This window comes from Oncorhynchus keta, chromosome 19 (assembly GCF_023373465.1).
Source record: "Oncorhynchus keta strain PuntledgeMale-10-30-2019 chromosome 19, Oket_V2, whole genome shotgun sequence".
NCBI classification, from domain to species: domain Eukaryota; kingdom Metazoa; phylum Chordata; class Actinopteri; order Salmoniformes; family Salmonidae; genus Oncorhynchus; species Oncorhynchus keta.
In genome coordinates, this window is record NC_068439.1 from 8,723,063 (window position 1) to 8,741,085 (window position 18,023).

At 51.9% G+C, this 18,023-nt stretch overlaps 1 protein-coding gene and 1 long non-coding RNA gene across 5 annotated transcripts; both read right to left on the reverse strand.

The window, feature by feature from the left end:
• Nucleotides 1-451: 451 nt before the first annotated feature.
• LOC118397717 (probable histone deacetylase 1-B) lies at nt 452-17,632 on the reverse strand. Its single transcript, XM_052469300.1, has 14 exons — nt 17,492-17,632; nt 16,497-16,609; nt 15,705-15,822; nt 15,453-15,527; nt 12,823-12,948; nt 9,316-9,473; nt 8,020-8,112; nt 7,797-7,905; nt 6,488-6,625; nt 5,514-5,622; nt 2,485-2,615; nt 2,230-2,388; nt 628-673; nt 452-541 (listed from the first exon to the last, which is right to left on the reverse strand). Exons 1-14 carry the CDS (start codon nt 17,544-17,546, stop codon nt 514-516), a joined length of 1,458 nt encoding a protein of 485 aa, XP_052325260.1. The 5' UTR covers nt 17,547-17,632; the 3' UTR covers nt 452-513.
• Nucleotides 2,910-4,131, reverse strand: LOC127909175 (uncharacterized). Of its 4 annotated transcripts, XR_008070052.1 has the most exons (4): nt 3,795-4,131; nt 3,678-3,730; nt 3,389-3,548; nt 2,910-3,190 (listed from the first exon to the last, which is right to left on the reverse strand). It is a non-coding gene; the product is annotated as an uncharacterized LOC127909175 (long non-coding RNA). The 4 variants fall into 4 exon arrangements; XR_008070050.1 differs by lacking the exon at nt 3,389-3,548 and having other exon boundaries at nt 2,910-3,255; nt 3,646-3,730; XR_008070053.1 differs by lacking the exon at nt 3,389-3,548 and having other exon boundaries at nt 2,910-3,158; nt 3,614-3,730.
• Nucleotides 17,633-18,023: the final 391 nt, after the last annotated feature.

Genomic DNA, 18,023 nt, shown 5'->3' on the forward strand with positions numbered 1-18,023 from the left:
CTGGACACCCCTCAGAGCCTGGTTCCTCTGTAGGTTTCCTCCTAGGTTTTGGCCTTTCTAGGGAGTTTTTCCTAGCCACCGTGCTTCTACACCTGCATTGCTTGCTGTTTGGGGGTTTTAGGATGGGTTTCTGTACAGCACTTTGAGACATCAGCTGATGTACGAAGGGCGATATAAATAAATTTGATTTGAAGCGACCGTACGTCTGTTAGAGAGCAGTGTGCACGACAGCAGGAACTGGGATTAAATCCCAACCAGGCTGTTTTAGACTATTGAAATGGGACCCTACTGCTTCAGATCCTCATAACTAAACACATGGTATAAAAAAACAACAACATTTAAATAGGTGGCAGAGACACGAGTTAATAAAAGAGCATTTCAACACTGACACAGGCTAAAACATTTGACTGTTTGAGGAAATACTGAAAGTGTGTTGAGAGAATAATTTTACAGTCCATTTTCGATGGATTAGATTCACAACTGGAAGCCCCTGTTTATCTGCTGCTCCCCACTTCAGGACGTCTTCGTTTCTTCTGTTGGCCTGGTGGTGAAATGAACAAATGCTAGTTGACTGGGCTTAGACCGGATCAGTTACATTTAAAGTCAAGTGTTGTGGTTACGACTCACCCTGTTGTGTCCATCTTCTCCTCTGTCTCTTTCTCCTCTTTCACATCTAAGGAAAACAGAACATGTCAGTGTGTCGTCATGTCCAGCGTCCCGGGGCCAGTCAGTGTGTCGTCATGTCCAGCGTCCCGGGCCAGTCGTCATGTCCAGCGTCCCGGGGCCAGTCAGTGTGTCGTCATGTCCAGCGTCCCGGGGCCAGTCAGTGTGTCGTCATGTCCAGCGTCCCGGGGCCAGTCAGTGTGTCGTCATGTCCAGCGTCCCGGGGCCAGTCAGTGTGTCGTCATGTCCAGCGTCCCGGGGCCAGTCAGTGTGTCGTCATGTCCAGCGTCCCGGGGCCAGTCAGTGTGTCGTCATGTCCTGCGTCCCGGGGCCAGTCAGTGTGTCGTCATGTCCAGCGTCCCGGGGCCAGTCAGTGTGTCGTCATGTCCAGCGTCCCGGGGCCAGTCAGTGTGTCGTCATGTCCAGCGTCCCGGGGCCAGTCAGTGTGTCGTCATGTCCAGCGTCCCGGGGCCAGTCAGTGTGTCGTCATGTCCAGCGTCCCGGGCCAGTCAGTGTGTCGTCATGTCCAGCGTCCCGGGCCTGTCAGCGTGTCGTCGTGTCCTGTCAGTGTGTCGTCGTGTCCTGTCAGTGTGTCGTCGTGTCCTGTCAGTGTGTCGTCGTGTCCTGTCAGTGTGTCGTCGTGTCCTGTCAGTGTGTCGTCGTGTCCTGTCAGTGTGTCGTCGTGTCCTGTCAGTGTGTCGTCGTGTCCTGTCAGTGTGTCGTCGTGTCCTGTCAGTGTGTCGTCGTGTCCTGTCAGTGTGTCGTCGTGTCCTGTCAGTGTGTCGTCGTGTCCTGTCAGTGTGTCCTGTCAGTGTGTCCTGTCCAGTCAGTGTGTCTGTCGTGTCCTGTCAGTGTGTCCTGTCAGTGTGTCGTCGTGTCCTGTCTGTGTGTCGTCGTGTCCTGTCAGTGTGTCGTCGTGTCCTGTCAGTGTGTCGTCGTGTCCTGTCAGTGTGTCGTCGTGTCCTGTCAGTGTGTCGTCGTGTCCTGTCAGTGTGTCGTCGTGTCCTGTCAGTGTGTCGTCGTGTCCTGTCAGTGTGTCGTCGTGTCCTGTCAGTGTGTCGTCATGTCCAGTCAGTGTGTCGTCGTGTCCAGTCAGTGTGTCGTCGTGTCCTGTCAGTGTGTCGTCGTGTCCTGTCAGTGTGTCGTCGTGTCCTGTCAGTGTGTCGTCGTGTCCTGTCAGTGTGTCGTCGTGTCCTGTCAGTGTGTCGTCGTGTCCTGTCAGTGTGTCGTCGTGTCCTGTCAGTGTGTCGTCGTGTCCTGTCAGTGTGTCGTCGTGTCCTGTCAGTGTGTCGTCGTGTCCTGTCAGTGTGTCGTCGTGTCCTGTCAGTGTGTCGTCGTGTCCTGTCAGTGTGTCGTCATGTCCTGTCAGTGTGTCCTGTCAGTGTGTCAGTGTGTCCTGTCAGTGTGTCGTCGTGTCCTGTCAGTGTGTCGTCGTGTCCTGTCAGTGTGTCGTCGTGTCCTGTCAGTGTGTCGTCGTGTCCTGTCAGTGTGTCGTCGTGTCCTGTCAGTGTGTCGTCGTGTCCTGTCAGTGTGTCGTCATGTCCTGTCAGTGTGTTAGTTGTTTACCTTTCTTCTCCTCTGCCTCCTTCTCTTTCTCCTCCTCAGTCTTGACTCGTTTGGTCTTCTTGTGGTTGGCAGCGTTCCTCCTTCCCCCTCCTCCCTGTCCCTCATCCTCAGAGTCGGAGAACTCCTCTTCACAGGCTATCCTCTTATCATGGGCCCGAACTATACAGGAACACACACACAGTCCAATAAGAGATTCATAACACGCGATGAGACAGTACTCTTGTTGGAGGAGCTAGTGGGTGTGTGTGTACTTACTGGAGATGCGTTTGTCAGGGCTCTCGTCCTCCTCATCTCCAGAGTCGGGGTGTGGAGCGTCTTCTGGGATGGCCTGCATCTGAACCCCCGGGGCGTGGGGCAGCATGCGCAGGTTCTCAAACAGCCTCTGTCTGGGGAGGGAGAGAGATGCTGAGTACGGTCACTACCGGTCAAAAGTTTTAGAACACCTACTCATTCAAGGGTTTTTCTTTATTTTTTACTATCTACATTGTATAATTATTTGATTTAACCAGGAAAGTCAGTTAATAAATCTTATTTTCAATGACGGCCTAGGAACAGTGGGTTAACTGCCTGTTCAGGGGCAGAACGACAGATTTGTACCTTGTCAGCTCGGGCGTTTGAACTTGCAACCTTCCAGTTACTAGTCCAACACTCTAACCACTAGGCTAACCACTAGGTACCGCCCCTACACTCTAACCACTAGGCTACCTGCCGACCCTACACTCTAACCACTAGGCTACCTGCCGACCCTACACTCTAACCACTAGGCTACCTGCCGTCCCTACACTCTAACCACTAGGCTACCTGCCGACCCTACACTCTAACCACTAGGCTACCTGCCGCCCCTACACTCTAACCACTAGGCTACCTGCCGACCCTACACTCTAACCACTAGGCTACCTGCCGACCCTACACTCTAACCACTAGGCTACCTGCCGACCCTACACTCTAACCACTAGGCTACCTGCCGACACTACACTCTAACCACTAGGCTACCTGCCGACCCTACACTCTAACCACTAGGCTACCCTGCCGCCCCTCCCTCCACTCTAACCACTAGGCTACCTGCCGTCCCTACACTCTAACCACTAGGCTACCTGCCGCCCCTACACTCTAACCACTAGGCTACCCTGCCCCCCCTCCACTCTAACCACTAGGCTACCTGCCGTCCCTACACTCTAACCACTAGGCTACCTGCCGACCCTACACTGTAACCTCTAGGCTACCTGCCGTCCCTACACGCTAACCTCTAGGCTACCTGCCGTCCCTACACTCTAACCTCTAGGCTACCTGCCGTCCCTACACTCTAACCTCTAGGCTACCTGCCGTCCCTACACTCTAACCACTAGGCTACCCTGCCACCCCTACACTCTAACCACTAGGCTACCTGCCGTCCCTACACTCTAACCACTAGGCTACCTGCCGACCCTACACTCTAACCACTAGGCTACCTGCCGTCCCTACACGCTAACCTCTAGGCTACCTGCCGTCCCTATACTCTAACCTCTAGGCTACCTGCCGTCCCTATACTCTAACCTCTAGGCTACCTGCCGTCCTTATACTCTAACCTCTAGGCTACCTGCCGTCCCTACACTCTAACCTCTAGGCTACCTGCCGTCCCTACACTCTAACCACTAGGCTACCTGCCGTCCCTACACTCTAACCACTAGGCTACCTGCCGTCCCTACACTCTAACCACTAGGCTACCTGCCGCCCCTACACTCTAACCACTAGGCTACCTGCCGCCCCTACACTCTAACCACTAGGCTACCCTGCCGCAAATAATAGTGAATACATCAAAACTATGGAATCATGTAGTAATAAAAAAAAGTTAAATCAAAATATATTTTAGGTTTGAGTTTCTTCAAAGTACCCACCCTTTGCACACTCTTGGCATTCTCTCAACCAGCCTCATGAGGTAGTTACCTGGAATGCATTGCAATTAACAGGTGTGCCTTGGTAAAAGTTAATTTGTGGAATTTCTTTCCTTCTTAATGCGTCTGAGCCAATCAGTTGTGACAAGATAGGGGGGGTATACAGAAGATTTACCAAATAGGGCCTCCTCTGTATACCACCCGTACCTTGTCACAACACAACGCATTAAGGAAAGAAATTCCACAAATTAACTTTTACCAAGGCACACCTGTTAATTGAAATGCATTCCAGGTGACTACCTCATGAAGCTGGTTGAGAGAATGCCAAGCTGTCAAGGCAAAGGGTGGCTACTTTTGAAGAATCTCAAATATATTTTGATTTCTTTAACACTTTTTTTGGTTACTACATGATTCCATAGTTTCTTTTTTACGTAGCTTAGACCTACTGGTTGTGTGATTTGGGATCTATCGTCCCAGTGTGTTTGGAGTAGGCCATTTATTTCACACAGAACGACAAGCTGACCAATAGACTAGGTCAACTTCGGTACTATAGTAGATTAGGCCTAAGTGATTGTCTTGTTGCCCGAGGAAAAGTAACTTAAAATGTGGACTGTTATTGTCGGAAATCAGGGAGAAGGACGTGAGCCATTGCATCCTCTGTCAACATGAATAACCGTCATTTAAATATGTGATTTTATTTTACCTTTTATTTTACTAACAAATTCTTATTTTCAAAGACGGCCTGGGAACAGTGGGTTAACTGCCTGTTCAGGGGCAGAACGACAGATTTTGTACCTTGTCAGCTGGTGGATTTGAACTTGCAACCTTTCGGTTACCAGTCCAACGCTCTAACCACTAGGCTACCCTGCCGCCCCCCTCTAACCACTAGGCTACCCTGCCACCCCCCTCTAACCACTAGGCTACCCTGCCGCCCCCCTCTAACCACTAGGTTACCCTGCCGCCCCCCTCTAACCACTAGGCTACCCTGCCCCCTCTAACCACTAGGCTACCCTGCCCCCTCTAACCACTAGGCTACCCTGCCCCCTCTAACCACTAGGCTACCCTGCCCCCTCTAACCACTAGGCTACCCTGCCCCCTCTAACCACTAGGCTACCCTGCCCCCTCTAACCACTAGGCTAACCACCCTGCCGCCCCCTCTAACCACTAGGCTACCCTGCCGCCCCCTCTAACCACTAGGCTACCCTGCCGCCCCCTCTAACCACACTAGGCTAACCCTAGGCTACCTGCCGCCCCCTCTAACCACTAGGCTACCCTGCCGCCCCCCTCTAACCACTAGGCTACCCTGCCGCCCCGGCATGTGTGTAGTAGACACCATAATTCAAACCCGGCACCACATTTTCCCCAACAGAAACCCCGCTGTGCGAGAGCGCGGTGGCTCTCTGTGTAACTTACTTGATCTTCTCCAGGTAATCATTGGTGTTCTGGTTGGTCATGTTAGACGGGCTGATGTGGAGCTTGAAGTCAGGACCAAAGTATTCAAAGTAATCGTTGTAAGGCAGCTCTGATTGGACGAGAATTCATTATAAAGTCAAAAGTGAAGCAGCGAGACTGAGATCTTACGCTGATGCTTAATGGTAGAACGAGATGTGTGTGTGTGTACCGTTAGGTATGATGCTGTGTGTGTGTGTGTAGGTATAATGCTGTGTGTGTGTGTGTGTGTGTGTGTGTGTGTGTGTGTACCGTTAGGTATAATGCTGTGTGTGTGTGTGTGTACCGTTAGGTATAATGCTGTGTGTGTGTGTGTAGGTATAATGCTGTGTGTGTGTGTGTGTGTGTGTACCGTTAGGTATAATGCTGTACCAGAGCCACAGCGGTGTGTGTGTGGTCCAGTATAAGTGTGCCACGTTACCGGATGGTATAACCTCCACCTCCCAGGTACATCAACAGTATAATGCTGTGTGTGTGTGCAGGTTGAAACTCTTCATGTACTCAACACACTTAGCATGACCTGAAACACAGCTGTGTGTGGGTTCAACGGTCCAAAACTTTATTGTCCATAATCTTCTGTCTTCACATGCATAATGCTGTGTGTGCAGGTCTGCCGAGGTATAATGCCTGGCTGGCTGGCAGACCGGTATAATGCTGTGTGGCTGGCTGGCAGACCGACATAATGCTGTGTGTGTGTGTGTACCGTTAGGTATAAACGCCTGGCTGGCTGGCAGACCGACAGTATAATGCTGTGCTGGCTGGTGACCGTTAGGTATAATGCTGTGGCTGGCTGGCAGTATAACCGAGGTAGAACGCCTGGCTGGCTGCAGACCGAGGTATAATGCGCCTGGCTGGCTGGAAGACCGTTAGGTAGAACTGTGTGTGTGTGTGTGTGTGTGTGTGTGTGTGTGTGTGTGTGTGTGTGTGTGTGTGTGTGCCTGGCTGGCTGGAAGATGCTGTCCAGAGCCACAGCCTGGCTGTCCAGCAGAAGCCACGACGGATGGTATAACCTCCACCTCCCAACATCAACAGAGGCAGGTTGAAACTCTTCATGGACTCAACACACTTAGCATGACCTGAAACACAGCGTCAGGGGTTCAACGGTCCAAAACTTTATTGTCCATTCTTCTGTCTTCACATGCATGTGGCGCAGGTCTGCCGACAGAACGCCTGGCTGGCTGGCAGACCGACAGAACGCCTGGCTGGCTGGCAGACCGACAGAACGCCTGGCTGGCTGGCAGACCGACAGAACGCCTGGCTGGCTGGCAGACCGACAGAACGCCTGGCTGGCTGGCAGACCGACAGAACGCCTGGCTGGCTGGAAGACCGACAGAACGCCTGGCTGGCTGGCAGACCGACAGAACGCCTGGCTGGCTGGCAGACCGACAGAACGCCTGGCTGGCTGGCAGACCGACAGAACGCCTGGCTGGCTGGCAGACCGACAGAACGCCTGGCTGGCTGGCAGACCGACAGAACGCCTGGCTGGCAGGCAGACCGACAGAACGCCTGGCTGGCTGGCAGACGGACAGAACGCCTGGCTGGCTGGCAGACGGACAGAACGCCTGGCTGGCAGGCAGACCGACAGAACGCCTGGCTGGCTGGCAGACCGACAGAACGCCTGGCTGGCAGGCAGACCGACAGAACGCCTAGCAGAACGCCTGGCTGGCAGGCAGACCGACAGAACGCCTGGCTGGCTGGCAGACCGACAGAACGCCTGGCTGGCTGGCAGACCGACAGAACGCCTGGCTGGCAGGCAGACCGACAGAACGCCTGGCTGGCAGGCAGACCGACAGAACGCCTGGCTGGCTGGCAGACCGACAGAACGCCTGGCTGGCAGGCAGACCGACAGAACGCCTGGCTGGCAGGCAGACCGACAGAACGCCTGGCTGGCTGGCAGACCGACAGAACGCCTGGCTGGCTGGCAGACCGACAGAACGCCTGGCTGGCTGGCAGACCGACAGAACGCCTGGCTGGCAGGCAGACCGACAGAATGCCTGGCTGGCAGGCAGAATACTAAACAAGCCTACACATCAATACCAACACCATTAGAGCAGGATCATTAAAACTACATTGTTCCACTCTTACTGTAACGCCACCCGAAAACACAAACTGTTGAGTAAAATCTGTGTTACCTTTGGTCAGGTTGAAACAGCCCAGTCTGTCTCCTGAGAGAGAGTCCTAGCAACACACACACACACACACACACACACACACACACTGAAGACAGCCCTCCTTCAGGTGCGTTACCTTTGATGGTGAGGTTGAAACAGCCCAGTCTGTCTCCTGAGAGAGAGTCGGCTCCACACTGTAACACGACTGCACTGGGCTGGAACATCTCCATCACTTTAGCCATCACCTAGCAACACACACACACATTGATTACAACAACAACAACAACAAGGTTACCTTTTGTGTGTGTATGGAACAAAAATACTGAATGCCTTGCAGTGAAAAGCAGCAGGAGACTCACAGGTTTGAAGATGGCTTCGTAAGACTCATCGTCGATGCCGTCTCTGAGAGGGTAGTTTACAGCGTAGTACTTCCCCTTCCCTGCTCCAATGTCCTACACACACACACACACACACACACACACACACACACACACACACACACACACACACACACACACACACACACACAGTATTGTACATTCTGGACTACAGAAACGACTCAAATATAGGCAGACACTCCAGAGGGGGAAGTATAATCACACACAGAGGAACACCCCCCCCCCAGCACAGAGAGGAACACCCCCCCCCCTCCCCAGCACAGAGAGGAACACCCCCCACACCCAGGAACACAGAGGAAATCTACTGTGCCCCCCCCCAGCACAGAGGAACACCCCACCCACCCCCCCAGCACTGGTACCAGGAAGAACATTCTCCCAGCACAGGACACACCCCCCAGCCACACCCAGCACAGAGAGGTCTCCGGTACCCCAGCACACAGAGGAACACACTGAAATCTACAGTGCTTCCGGTACCCCCCCAGCACACAGACACACTCACTCACCCTCAGGTCTCCGGTACCAGAGGACACACACTCACCCTGAGGTCTCCGGTACCAGAGGAACATTCTCCCACACACACACACACACACTCAGGTCTCCGGTACCAGAGGACACACACTCACCCTGAGGTCTCCGGTACCAGAGGACACACACACACACACACACTCAGGTCTCCGGTACCAGAGGACACACACTCACCCTCTAAGGTCTCCGGTACCAGAGGACACACACTCACCCTCTCAGGTCTCCGGTACCAGAGGACACACACTCACCCTCAGGTCTCCGGTACCAGAGGACACACACACACCCTCAGGTCTCCGGTACCAGAGGACACACACACACCCTCAGGTCTCCGGTACCAGAGGACACACACACACACTCAGGTCTCCGGTACCAGAGGACACACACACACACTCAGGTCTCCGGTACCAGAGGACACACACTCACCCTCAGGTCTCCGGTACCAGGGAAGTATTCTCCCAGAGGACACACACACACACTCACCCTCAGGTCTCCAGTACCAGGGAAGTATTCTCCCAGAGGACACACACACACCCTCAGGTCTCCGGTACCAGAGGACACACACACACACTCACCCTCAGGTCTCCGGTACCAGAGGACACACACACACACTCAGGTCTCCGGTACCAGAGGACACACACACACACTCACCCTCAGGTCTCCGGTACCAGAGGACACACACACTCACTCACCCTCAGGTCTCCGGTACCAGAGGACACACACACACACACTCACCCTCAGGTCTCCGGTACCAGGGAAGTATTCTCCATACTTGTGGAAGGACACCGTCATGACCCGGTCTGTGGTGAAGAAAGCCTCTTCCACTCCGTCTCCATGGTGAATGTCGATGTCTATGTACAAGACCCTCTGGTGGTACCTGACAGGACAGACAACTCATTACACACCGATAGGTTCTGACCGCTAACCTTTACAATATGGTTAAATCATCAGGTGTCCTAGAGAAAGGAGAAGGGTCACAGTCAGGTTGTCTACACCAGAAGTGAATGGTTCGCTGTAGGGGGAACGTCTACACCAGAAGTGAATGGTTCGCTGTAGGGGGAACGTCTACACCATAAGTGAATGGTGAATGGTTCGCTGTAGGAGGAACGTCTACACCAGAAGTGAATGGTTCGCTGTAGGAGGAACGTCTACACCAGAAGTGAATGGTGGTACCTGACAGGACAGACAACTCTACACCAGAAGTGAATGGTTCTGCCGCTACACCAGAAGTGAATGGTTAAATCAGGGGGAACGTCTACACCAGAAGTGAAGAAGGGTCACCAGAAGTGAATGGTTCGCTGTAGGGGAACGTCTACACCAGAAGTGAATGGTTCGCTGTAGGAGGAACGTCTACACCAGAAGTGAATGGTTCGCTGTAGGGGGAACGTCTACACCAGAAGTGAATGGTTCGCTGTAGGGGGAACGTCTACACCAGAAGTGAATGGTTCGCTGTAGGGGGAACGTCTACACCAGAAGTGAATGGTTCGCTGTAGGGGGAACGTCTACACCAGAAGTGAATGGTTCGCTGTAGGGGGAACGTCTACACCAGAAGTGAATGGTTCGCTGTAGGGGGAACGTCTACACCAGAAGTGAATGGTTCGCTGTAGGAGGAACGTCTACACCAGAAGTGAATGGTTCGCTGTAGGGGGAACGTCTACACCAGAAGTGAATGGTTCGGAGTAGTAGACCAGAGGGAAGGAGACGGAGTAGTAGACCAGAGGGAAGGAGACGGAGTAGTAGACCAGAGGGAAGGAGACGGAGTAGTACACCAGAGGGAAGGAGACGGAGTAGTACACCAGAGGGAAGGAGACGGAGTAGTAGACCAGAGGGAAGGAGACGGAGTAGTAGACCAGAGGGAAGGAGACGGAGTAGTAGACCAGAGGGAAGGAGACGGAGTAGTAGACCAGAGGGAAGGAGACGGAGTAGTAGACCAGAGGGAAGGAGACGGAGTAGTAGACCAGAGGGAAGGAGACGGAGTAGTAGACCAGAGGGAAGGAGACGGAGTAGTAGACCAGAGGGAAGGAGACGGAGTAGTAGACCAGAGGGAAGGAGACGGAGTAGTAGACCAGAGGGAAGGAGACGGAGTAGTAGACCAGAGGGAAGGAGACGGAGTAGTAGACCAGAGGGAAGGAGACGGAGTAGTAGACCGGAGGGAAGGAGACGGAGTAGTAGACCGGAGGGAAGGAGACGGAGTAGTAGACCAGAGGGAAGGAGACGGAGTAGTAGACCGGAGGGAAGGAGACGGAGTAGTAGACCGGAGGGAAGGAGACGGAGTAGTAGACCGGAGGGAAGGAGACGGAGTAGTAGACCAGAGGGAAGGAGACGGAGTAGTAGACCAGAGGGAAGGAGACGGAGTAGTAGACCAGAGGGAAGGAGACAGAGTAGTAGACCAGAGGGAAGGAGACGGAGTAGTAGACCAGAGGGAAGGAGACGGAGTAGTAGACCAGAGGGAAGGAGACGGAGTAGTAGACCAGAGGGAAGGAGACGGAGTAGTAGACCAGAGGGAAGGAGACGGAGTAGTAGACCAGAGGGAAGGAGACGGAGTAGTAGACCAGAGGGAAGGAGACGGAGTAGTAGACCAGAGGGAAGGAGACGGAGTAGTAGACCAGAGGGAAGGAGACGGAGTAGTAGACCAGAGGGAAGGAGACGGAGTAGTAGACCAGAGGGAAGGAGACGGAGTAGTAGACCAGAGGAAGGAGACGGAGTAGTAGACCAGAGGAAGGAGACGGAGTAGTAGACCAGAGGAAGGAGACGGAGTAGTACACCAGAGGAAGGAGACGGAGTAGTACACCAGAGGGAAGGAGACGGAGTAGTACACCAGAGGGAAGGAGACGGAGTAGTACACCAGAGGGAAGGAGACGGAGTAGTACACCAGAGGGAAGGAGACGGAGTAGTAGACCAGAGGAAGGAGACGGAGTAGTAGACCAGAGGGAAGGAGACGGAGTAGTACACCAGAGGGAGGGAAGGACACACACAGTAGTACACCAGAGGAACGACACTTCAAGGAATTCTGTGTCTTTCCCCAGAAGTGAAAGACGGAAGACAAGAAGACGTAGCCCAAGGGAAGGGCGTAGTCAGAGGGGTGAGGTAGTACACCAGAGGGAAGGAGGCGTAGTCAGAGGGGGTGAGGTGGCCCAACGGGTGGTTGACGGGTAGGCCCAGAGGGAAGGAGACGGGGTGAGGTGGTAGACCAGAGGGAAGGAGCGTAGTACCAGAGGGGCGAGGTGGCCCAAGGAAGGCGGTAGACCAGAGGGGGCGAGGTGGCCCCAGACGAGGGAAGGGCGGTCAGAGGGGGAGAGGTAGTAGACCAAGGGAAGGGGCGGAGTAGTAGACCAGAGGGAAGGAGACGGGTACACCAGAGGGAAGGGGCGGTCGGGTGAGGTAGGCCCAATGAGGGGCGTAGTCGGGTGAGGTGGCCCAACGGGTGGTTGAGGTGGCCCAACGGGTGAGGTGGTTGAGGTGGCCCAACGGGTGAGGTGGTTGAGGTGGCCCAACGAGGGGCGTAGACCAGAGGGGGTGAGGTAGTAGGCCAGGAGGAAGGAGACGGAGTAACAGAGGGAAGCGGTAGACCAGGAGGAAGGTGAGGTGGGCCCAACGAGGGGCGGTCGGGTGAGGTGGCCCAACGAGGGGCGGTCGGGTGAGGTGGCCCAACGGGGTGAGGAGGTTGACGGGTAGGCCCAACGAGGGGCGGTCGGTAGTGAGGTGGCCCAACGAGGGGAGGGGTGAGGTGGCTCAACGAGGGGCGGGTGAGGTGGCTCAACGGAGACCGGGGAAGGGTGAGGTGGCTAGACCAACAGAGGGACCTGAGGGCGGGTGAGGTGGACCTCAACAGAGGGGGGCGGAGGTGAGGTGGCTCAAAGGGAGGGGACCAGAGGGGTGAGGTGACCTCAACGGAGGGGCGGGTGAGGTGACTAGACCAGACGGAAGGGCGGGGTGAGGTGGCTCAACGGAGGGGGCGGGTGAGGTGGCTCAACGGAGGGGCGGGGTGACGGGTGGCTCAACGGAGGGGCGGGGTGGGGTGGCTCAACGGAGTAGGGCGGGTGAGGTGGCTCAACGGAGGGGCGGGTGAGGTGGCTCAACGGAGGGGCGGGTGAGGTGGCTACACCAACGGGGAGCAGAGGAAAGATGGCCCAAAGGAGGGGGTGTACACCAGAGGGGTGACGGGTGGCCCAACGGGGGGGAAGGGGGGTGACCACACAGGGCTCTTACTGGCACCAGAGGAAGGGCAGCTCCAGGATGGACCAGAGGGGAGGACGATGTCGTTGACGTAGCAGAACCCAGAGGCCTCAGACTTCTTGGCATGATGGAGTCCTCCGGCCCAGTTGATGGCGATGTCCGTCTGCTGCTTGTTCAGCTTCACTGCCCCCGCTACACACACAGATTAGAGGACAGAGACAGGCAATAGTAGGAGAGAGAGAGAGGACAGAGACAGGCACCAAGGAGAGAGAGAGAGGACAGAGACAGTCAATAAGGAGAGAGGACAGAGACAGGCAATAAGGAGAGAGGACAGAGACATTCAATAAGGAGAGAGAGAGAGAGGACAGAGACAGTCAATAAGGAGCGAGAGAGAGAGGACAGAGAGAGAGGACAGAGACAGTCAATAAGGAGAGAGGACAGAGACAGTCAATAAGGAGAGAGAGAGAGAGGACAGAGACAGTCAATAAGGAGCGAGAGAGAGGACAGAGACAGTCAATAAGGAGCGAGAGAGAGGACAGAGACAGTCAATAAGGAGCGAGAGAGAGGACAGAGACAGTCAATAAGGAGCGAGAGAGAGGACAGAGACAGTCAATAAGGAGAGAGAGGACAGAGACAGACAATAAGGAGAGAGGACAGAGACAGTCAATAAGTGAGAGAGAGGACAGAGACAGGCAATAAGGAGCGAGAGAGAGGACAGAGACAGGCATAAGGAGCGAGAGAGAGGACAGAGACAGTCAATAAGGAGAGAGGACAGAGACAGGCAATAAGGAGCGAGAGAGAGGACAGAGACAGGCAATAAGGAGCGAGAGAGAGGACAGAGACAGTCAATAAGGAGAGAGGACAGAGACAGTCAATAAGGGGCGGTCAGGTGAGAGAGGACAGAGACAGACAATAAGGAGACAGAGGACAGAGACAGTCAATAAGGAGAGAGGACAGAGACAGTCAATAAGGAGAGAGGACAGAGACAGTCAATAAGGAGAGAGGACAGAGACAGGCAATAAGGAGCGAGAGAGAGGACAGAGACAGGCAATAAGGAGCGAGAGAGAGGACAGAGACAGGCAATAAGGAGCGAGAGAGAGGACAGAGACAGTCAATAAGCGAGCGAGAGAGAGGACAGAGACAGTCAATAAGGAGCGAGAGAGGACAGAGACAGTCAATAAGGAGCGAGAGAGAGGACAGAGACAGTCAATAAGGAGCGAGAGAGAGGACAGAGACAGTCAATAAGGAGCGAGAGAGAGGACAGAGACAGGCAATAAGGAGAGAGGACAGAGACAGGCAATAAGGAGAGAGGACAGAGACAGTCAATAAGGAGAGAGGACAGAGACAGGCAATAAGGAGAGAGAGAGAGGACAGAGACAGGCAATAAGGAGCGAGAGAGAGGACAGAGACAGGCAATAAGGAGCGAGAGAGAGGACAGAGACAGTCAATAAGGAGAGAGAGAGAGGACAGAGACAGTCAATAAGGAGCGAGAGAGAGGACAGAGACAGGCAATAAGGAGAGAGGACAGAGACAGTCAATAAGGAGAGAGGACAGAGACAGTCAATAAGGAGAGAGGACAGAGACAGTCAATAAGGAGAGAGGACAGAGACAGGCAATAAGGAGCGAGAGAGAGGACAGAGACAGGCAATAAGGAGACAGGAGGAGAGAGGACAGAGACAGGCAATAAGAGAGCGAGAGAGAGGACAGAGACAGTCAATAAGGAGCGAGAGAGAGGACAGAGACAGTCAATAAGGAGCGAGAGAGAGGACAGAGACAGTCAATAAGGAGCGAGAGAGAGGACAGAGACAGTCAATAAGGAGAGAGAGGACAGAGACAGTCAATAAGGAGAGGAGGACAGAGACAGGCAATAGGAGCGAGGAGAGAGGACAGAGACAGACAATAAGGAGAGAGGACAGAGACAGTCAATAAGGAGCGAGAGAGAGGACAGAGACAGTCAATAAGGAGCGAGAGAGAGGACAGAGACAGACAATAAGGAGAGAGGACAGAGACAGTCAATAAGGAGAGAGGACAGAGACAGTCAATAAGGAGCGAGAGAGAGGACAGAGACAGTCAATAAGGAGAGAGGACAGAGACAGTCAATAAGGAGAGAGGACAGAGACAGTCAATAAGGAGCGAGAGAGAGGACAGAGACAGACAATAAGGAGAGAGGACAGAGACAGTCAATAAGGAGAGGACAGAGACAGTCAATAAGGAGCAGAGAGAGAGGACAGAGACAGGCAATAAGGAGCGAGAGAGAGGACAGAGACAGTCAATAAGGAGAGAGAGAGAGAGGACAGAGACAGTCAATAAGGAGCGAGAGAGAGGACAGAGAGAGAGGACAGAGACAGTCAATAAGGAGAGAGGACAGAGACAGGCAATAAGGAGCGAGAGAGAGGACAGAGACAGGCAATAAGGAGCGAGAGAGAGGACAGAGACAGTCAATAAGGAGAGAGAGAGAGGACAGAGACAGTCAATAAGGAGCGAGAGAGAGGACAGAGAGAGAGGACAGAGACAGTCAATAAGGAGCGAGAGAGAGGACAGAGACAGTCAATAAGGAGCGAGAGAGAGGACAGAGAGAGAGGACAGAGACAGGCAATAAGGAGCGAGAGAGAGGACAGAGACAGTCAATAAGGAGCGAGAGAGAGGACAGAGACAGTCAATAAGGAGGAGACCTATAAGGAGGAGATGAGACTTACCGACAGAGCCTCCCGTTGAGAGCTGACAGAACTCAAACAGGCCGTCAAACACTGGGCAGTCCTCTCCCACATTAACTGTTAGAGAGCAGCAAGGATAGAAGACACTCATTTGAGATGTGTGATTGAATCCTGCACATTCGTTCCAATTGCATTAAAGCAAACCTTGGTTTTGGGGTGAACTATCCCTTTAAATAACACATAGGGCCGCCCCACCTAAACAATGCTTAGGGGGAAACACTGTCCGCTACTCACATCTCTGCATCTGCTTGCTGTGCTCTGACATGTTGTCTGGCCGGATGGAACGCAAGAACTTGATGTAGTCGTCACTGTGGTACTTGGTCATCTCCTCTCCACTGGCCTTGTGAGGTCTCTAGGAGGTCGGAGGAAATCAAAAAGGGATGGAGAAAAAAAAGTCAGTTAAAAATGTTTTTTTTTTTTTTTTTAAAGGTGGAAAGCACCTGGTTGCTAAAAATGGTCACCTAATTTCATCTGATATTATCAATAACCCAAAATATATGGAAGGTCAGAAAACGTATTGTCCACAACTATCCATCTCGGTCTTTATAAGTCTGTAGGACTTTGGACCAGCTCAACTATACAGAAAGTTACTTTGGACCTGTAGTGTAAAAGTGTGTTGAAGAATTAGGAGTCCACTCGTATCAGCTTCAGTCCTATACAATATATTTATAACATGTTTTTTTATTCAACAGAGCAAGTCAGTTATGAACAAAATTCTTATTTACAATAACTGCCTATCCCGGCCAAACCCGAACAGCGCCGGGCCAATTGTGCTCCCAATCATGACCGGTTATGATACAGCCTGGAATCGAACCAGGGTCTGTAGTGACGCCTCTAGCACCGAGATGCAGTGCCTTAGACCGCTGCGCCATCCTCTATAGACCCATCTCTTGGCCACGTTCTGAAAAGTATCGCTTTGGCTTATTTGATGTTTAGGATTATTTTTTAATGTGTGCATCACTAATTAGGAAGTTTGTATATTTCTTTTTTTAAAGTGTATAAACCCCCTGTAGCTGCTGTGCTTACATATATCTCCATCTTCCTGTACAGTCCATAGTTGAGCAGGAGGTTGTGGGTCATACGGATCCTGTGGGGTTTCATGGGATGTCCCTGGCCATAGTAATAATTACCTACGTCGCCTGGGGAGAGGAAATATGAGGTTTAGACAAACTACCGAAACAACATTTCCTTCCACCTAGCCCCAGAGATAAGGTATGTAACTGTGTTCTTTAACATTTCTCATTTTAGCTTTATGCGTTTATCCAGAGCGACTTACAGGGTCAATAAAAGACACTGTTCACCTGGTCGTCTCTGGGATTCGAACGAGCAACCTTTCTATTACAGTCTCTCCCAGGCTCTTAGCGGTCGATTTAAAGTGCCGGCTTTTGTTCCAGGCTATAGCACTATCACGCCTGAATCACACATGCAAGCCTGGTAGCTACACAGCACGAAACACAAATTATAATAGTAATCAAATGGGCAGCCTCTGAAAAGTGATCTGAATCTACAGGCTCAAACCCCTCTCTCTCACACACACACCTATACAACACCGCTAGCTACATGATAACCCCACTTTACTAAACAAATGGTGTAGATAAATAAGAAGAGGCCATTTGTGATTCAAAGACACTCAATTCCTAACCATCTCCTCGTTATTAGGCTAGGTGTCGCAAATTTAGAAAAGCATCAACTTGCTAGCAAGCTAGATATCGGAAATTTAGCTCATTTGGGGGAAAAAAAAAAAAAAAAAAAGACCATTCAAGTTGCTTTGGCTAGCTCACCAAAAAAAAACGTATTCCTAACTAGGTTAACTAGGTTAACCAGGCTGACTAACTTAGCTAGCGAGCTAACCACTCTGCGGCTACAGTAACGTTAGCATGCTAACTCACCTCCGGCACTTCAACGTGGATCAACAGCAAAAATATACTTTTTTTTTTTATCGAGCACCAAAATCCTTCGCCGATACAATCAATAATATTGCAGACAAGACACACACTAAGCTACATAACAATACATCTTACCATCATAATAATAGCAAACTTTCTTCTTTGTTCCTCCTGCAGACGACAGCGCCATTTTACTGTAATTAACAGGGGCGCCGTTCTTTGTGCCGCACACGGGATCATTTTTTACACCACCGTCTCGACCAATCAACCGAAGGATGTACACTAGTTTCTGTCTGTGATGGCATGTTATGTGCTTCTAACAAGTCGACAATATATGTATATATATGTGTATATATATATGTATGTATATGTATGTATATGTATGTGTATATATATATGTATGTATGTGTGTATATATATATATATATATGTATGTGTATATATATATGTATGTATGTGTGTATATATATATGTATGTGTGTATATATATATATGTGTATATATATGTGTGTGTATATATATATATGTGTGTATATATATATGTATGTGTGTATATATATGTATGTGTGTATATATATATATATGTGTATATATATATATATGTGTATATATATGTATGTGTATATATATATGTGTGTGTGTGTGTATATATATATATATGTGTGTG

Bases quoted from the DNA above. Each gene is read 5' to 3' on its own strand.
- LOC118397717 (XM_052469300.1), bottom strand. From the start codon at position 17,546: ATGGCGCTGTCGTCTGCAGGAGGAACAAAGAAGAAAGTTTGCTATTAT. The intron at 15,823-16,496 runs GTAAGCACAGCA...CCGACCTCCTAG, and splicing joins ACAGGAAGATGGAGATATAT to AGACCTCACAAGGCCAGTGG. The intron at 12,949-15,452 runs GTAAGTCTCATC...CTGTGTGTGTAG, and splicing joins CTCAACGGGAGGCTCTGTCG to CGGGGGCAGTGAAGCTGAAC.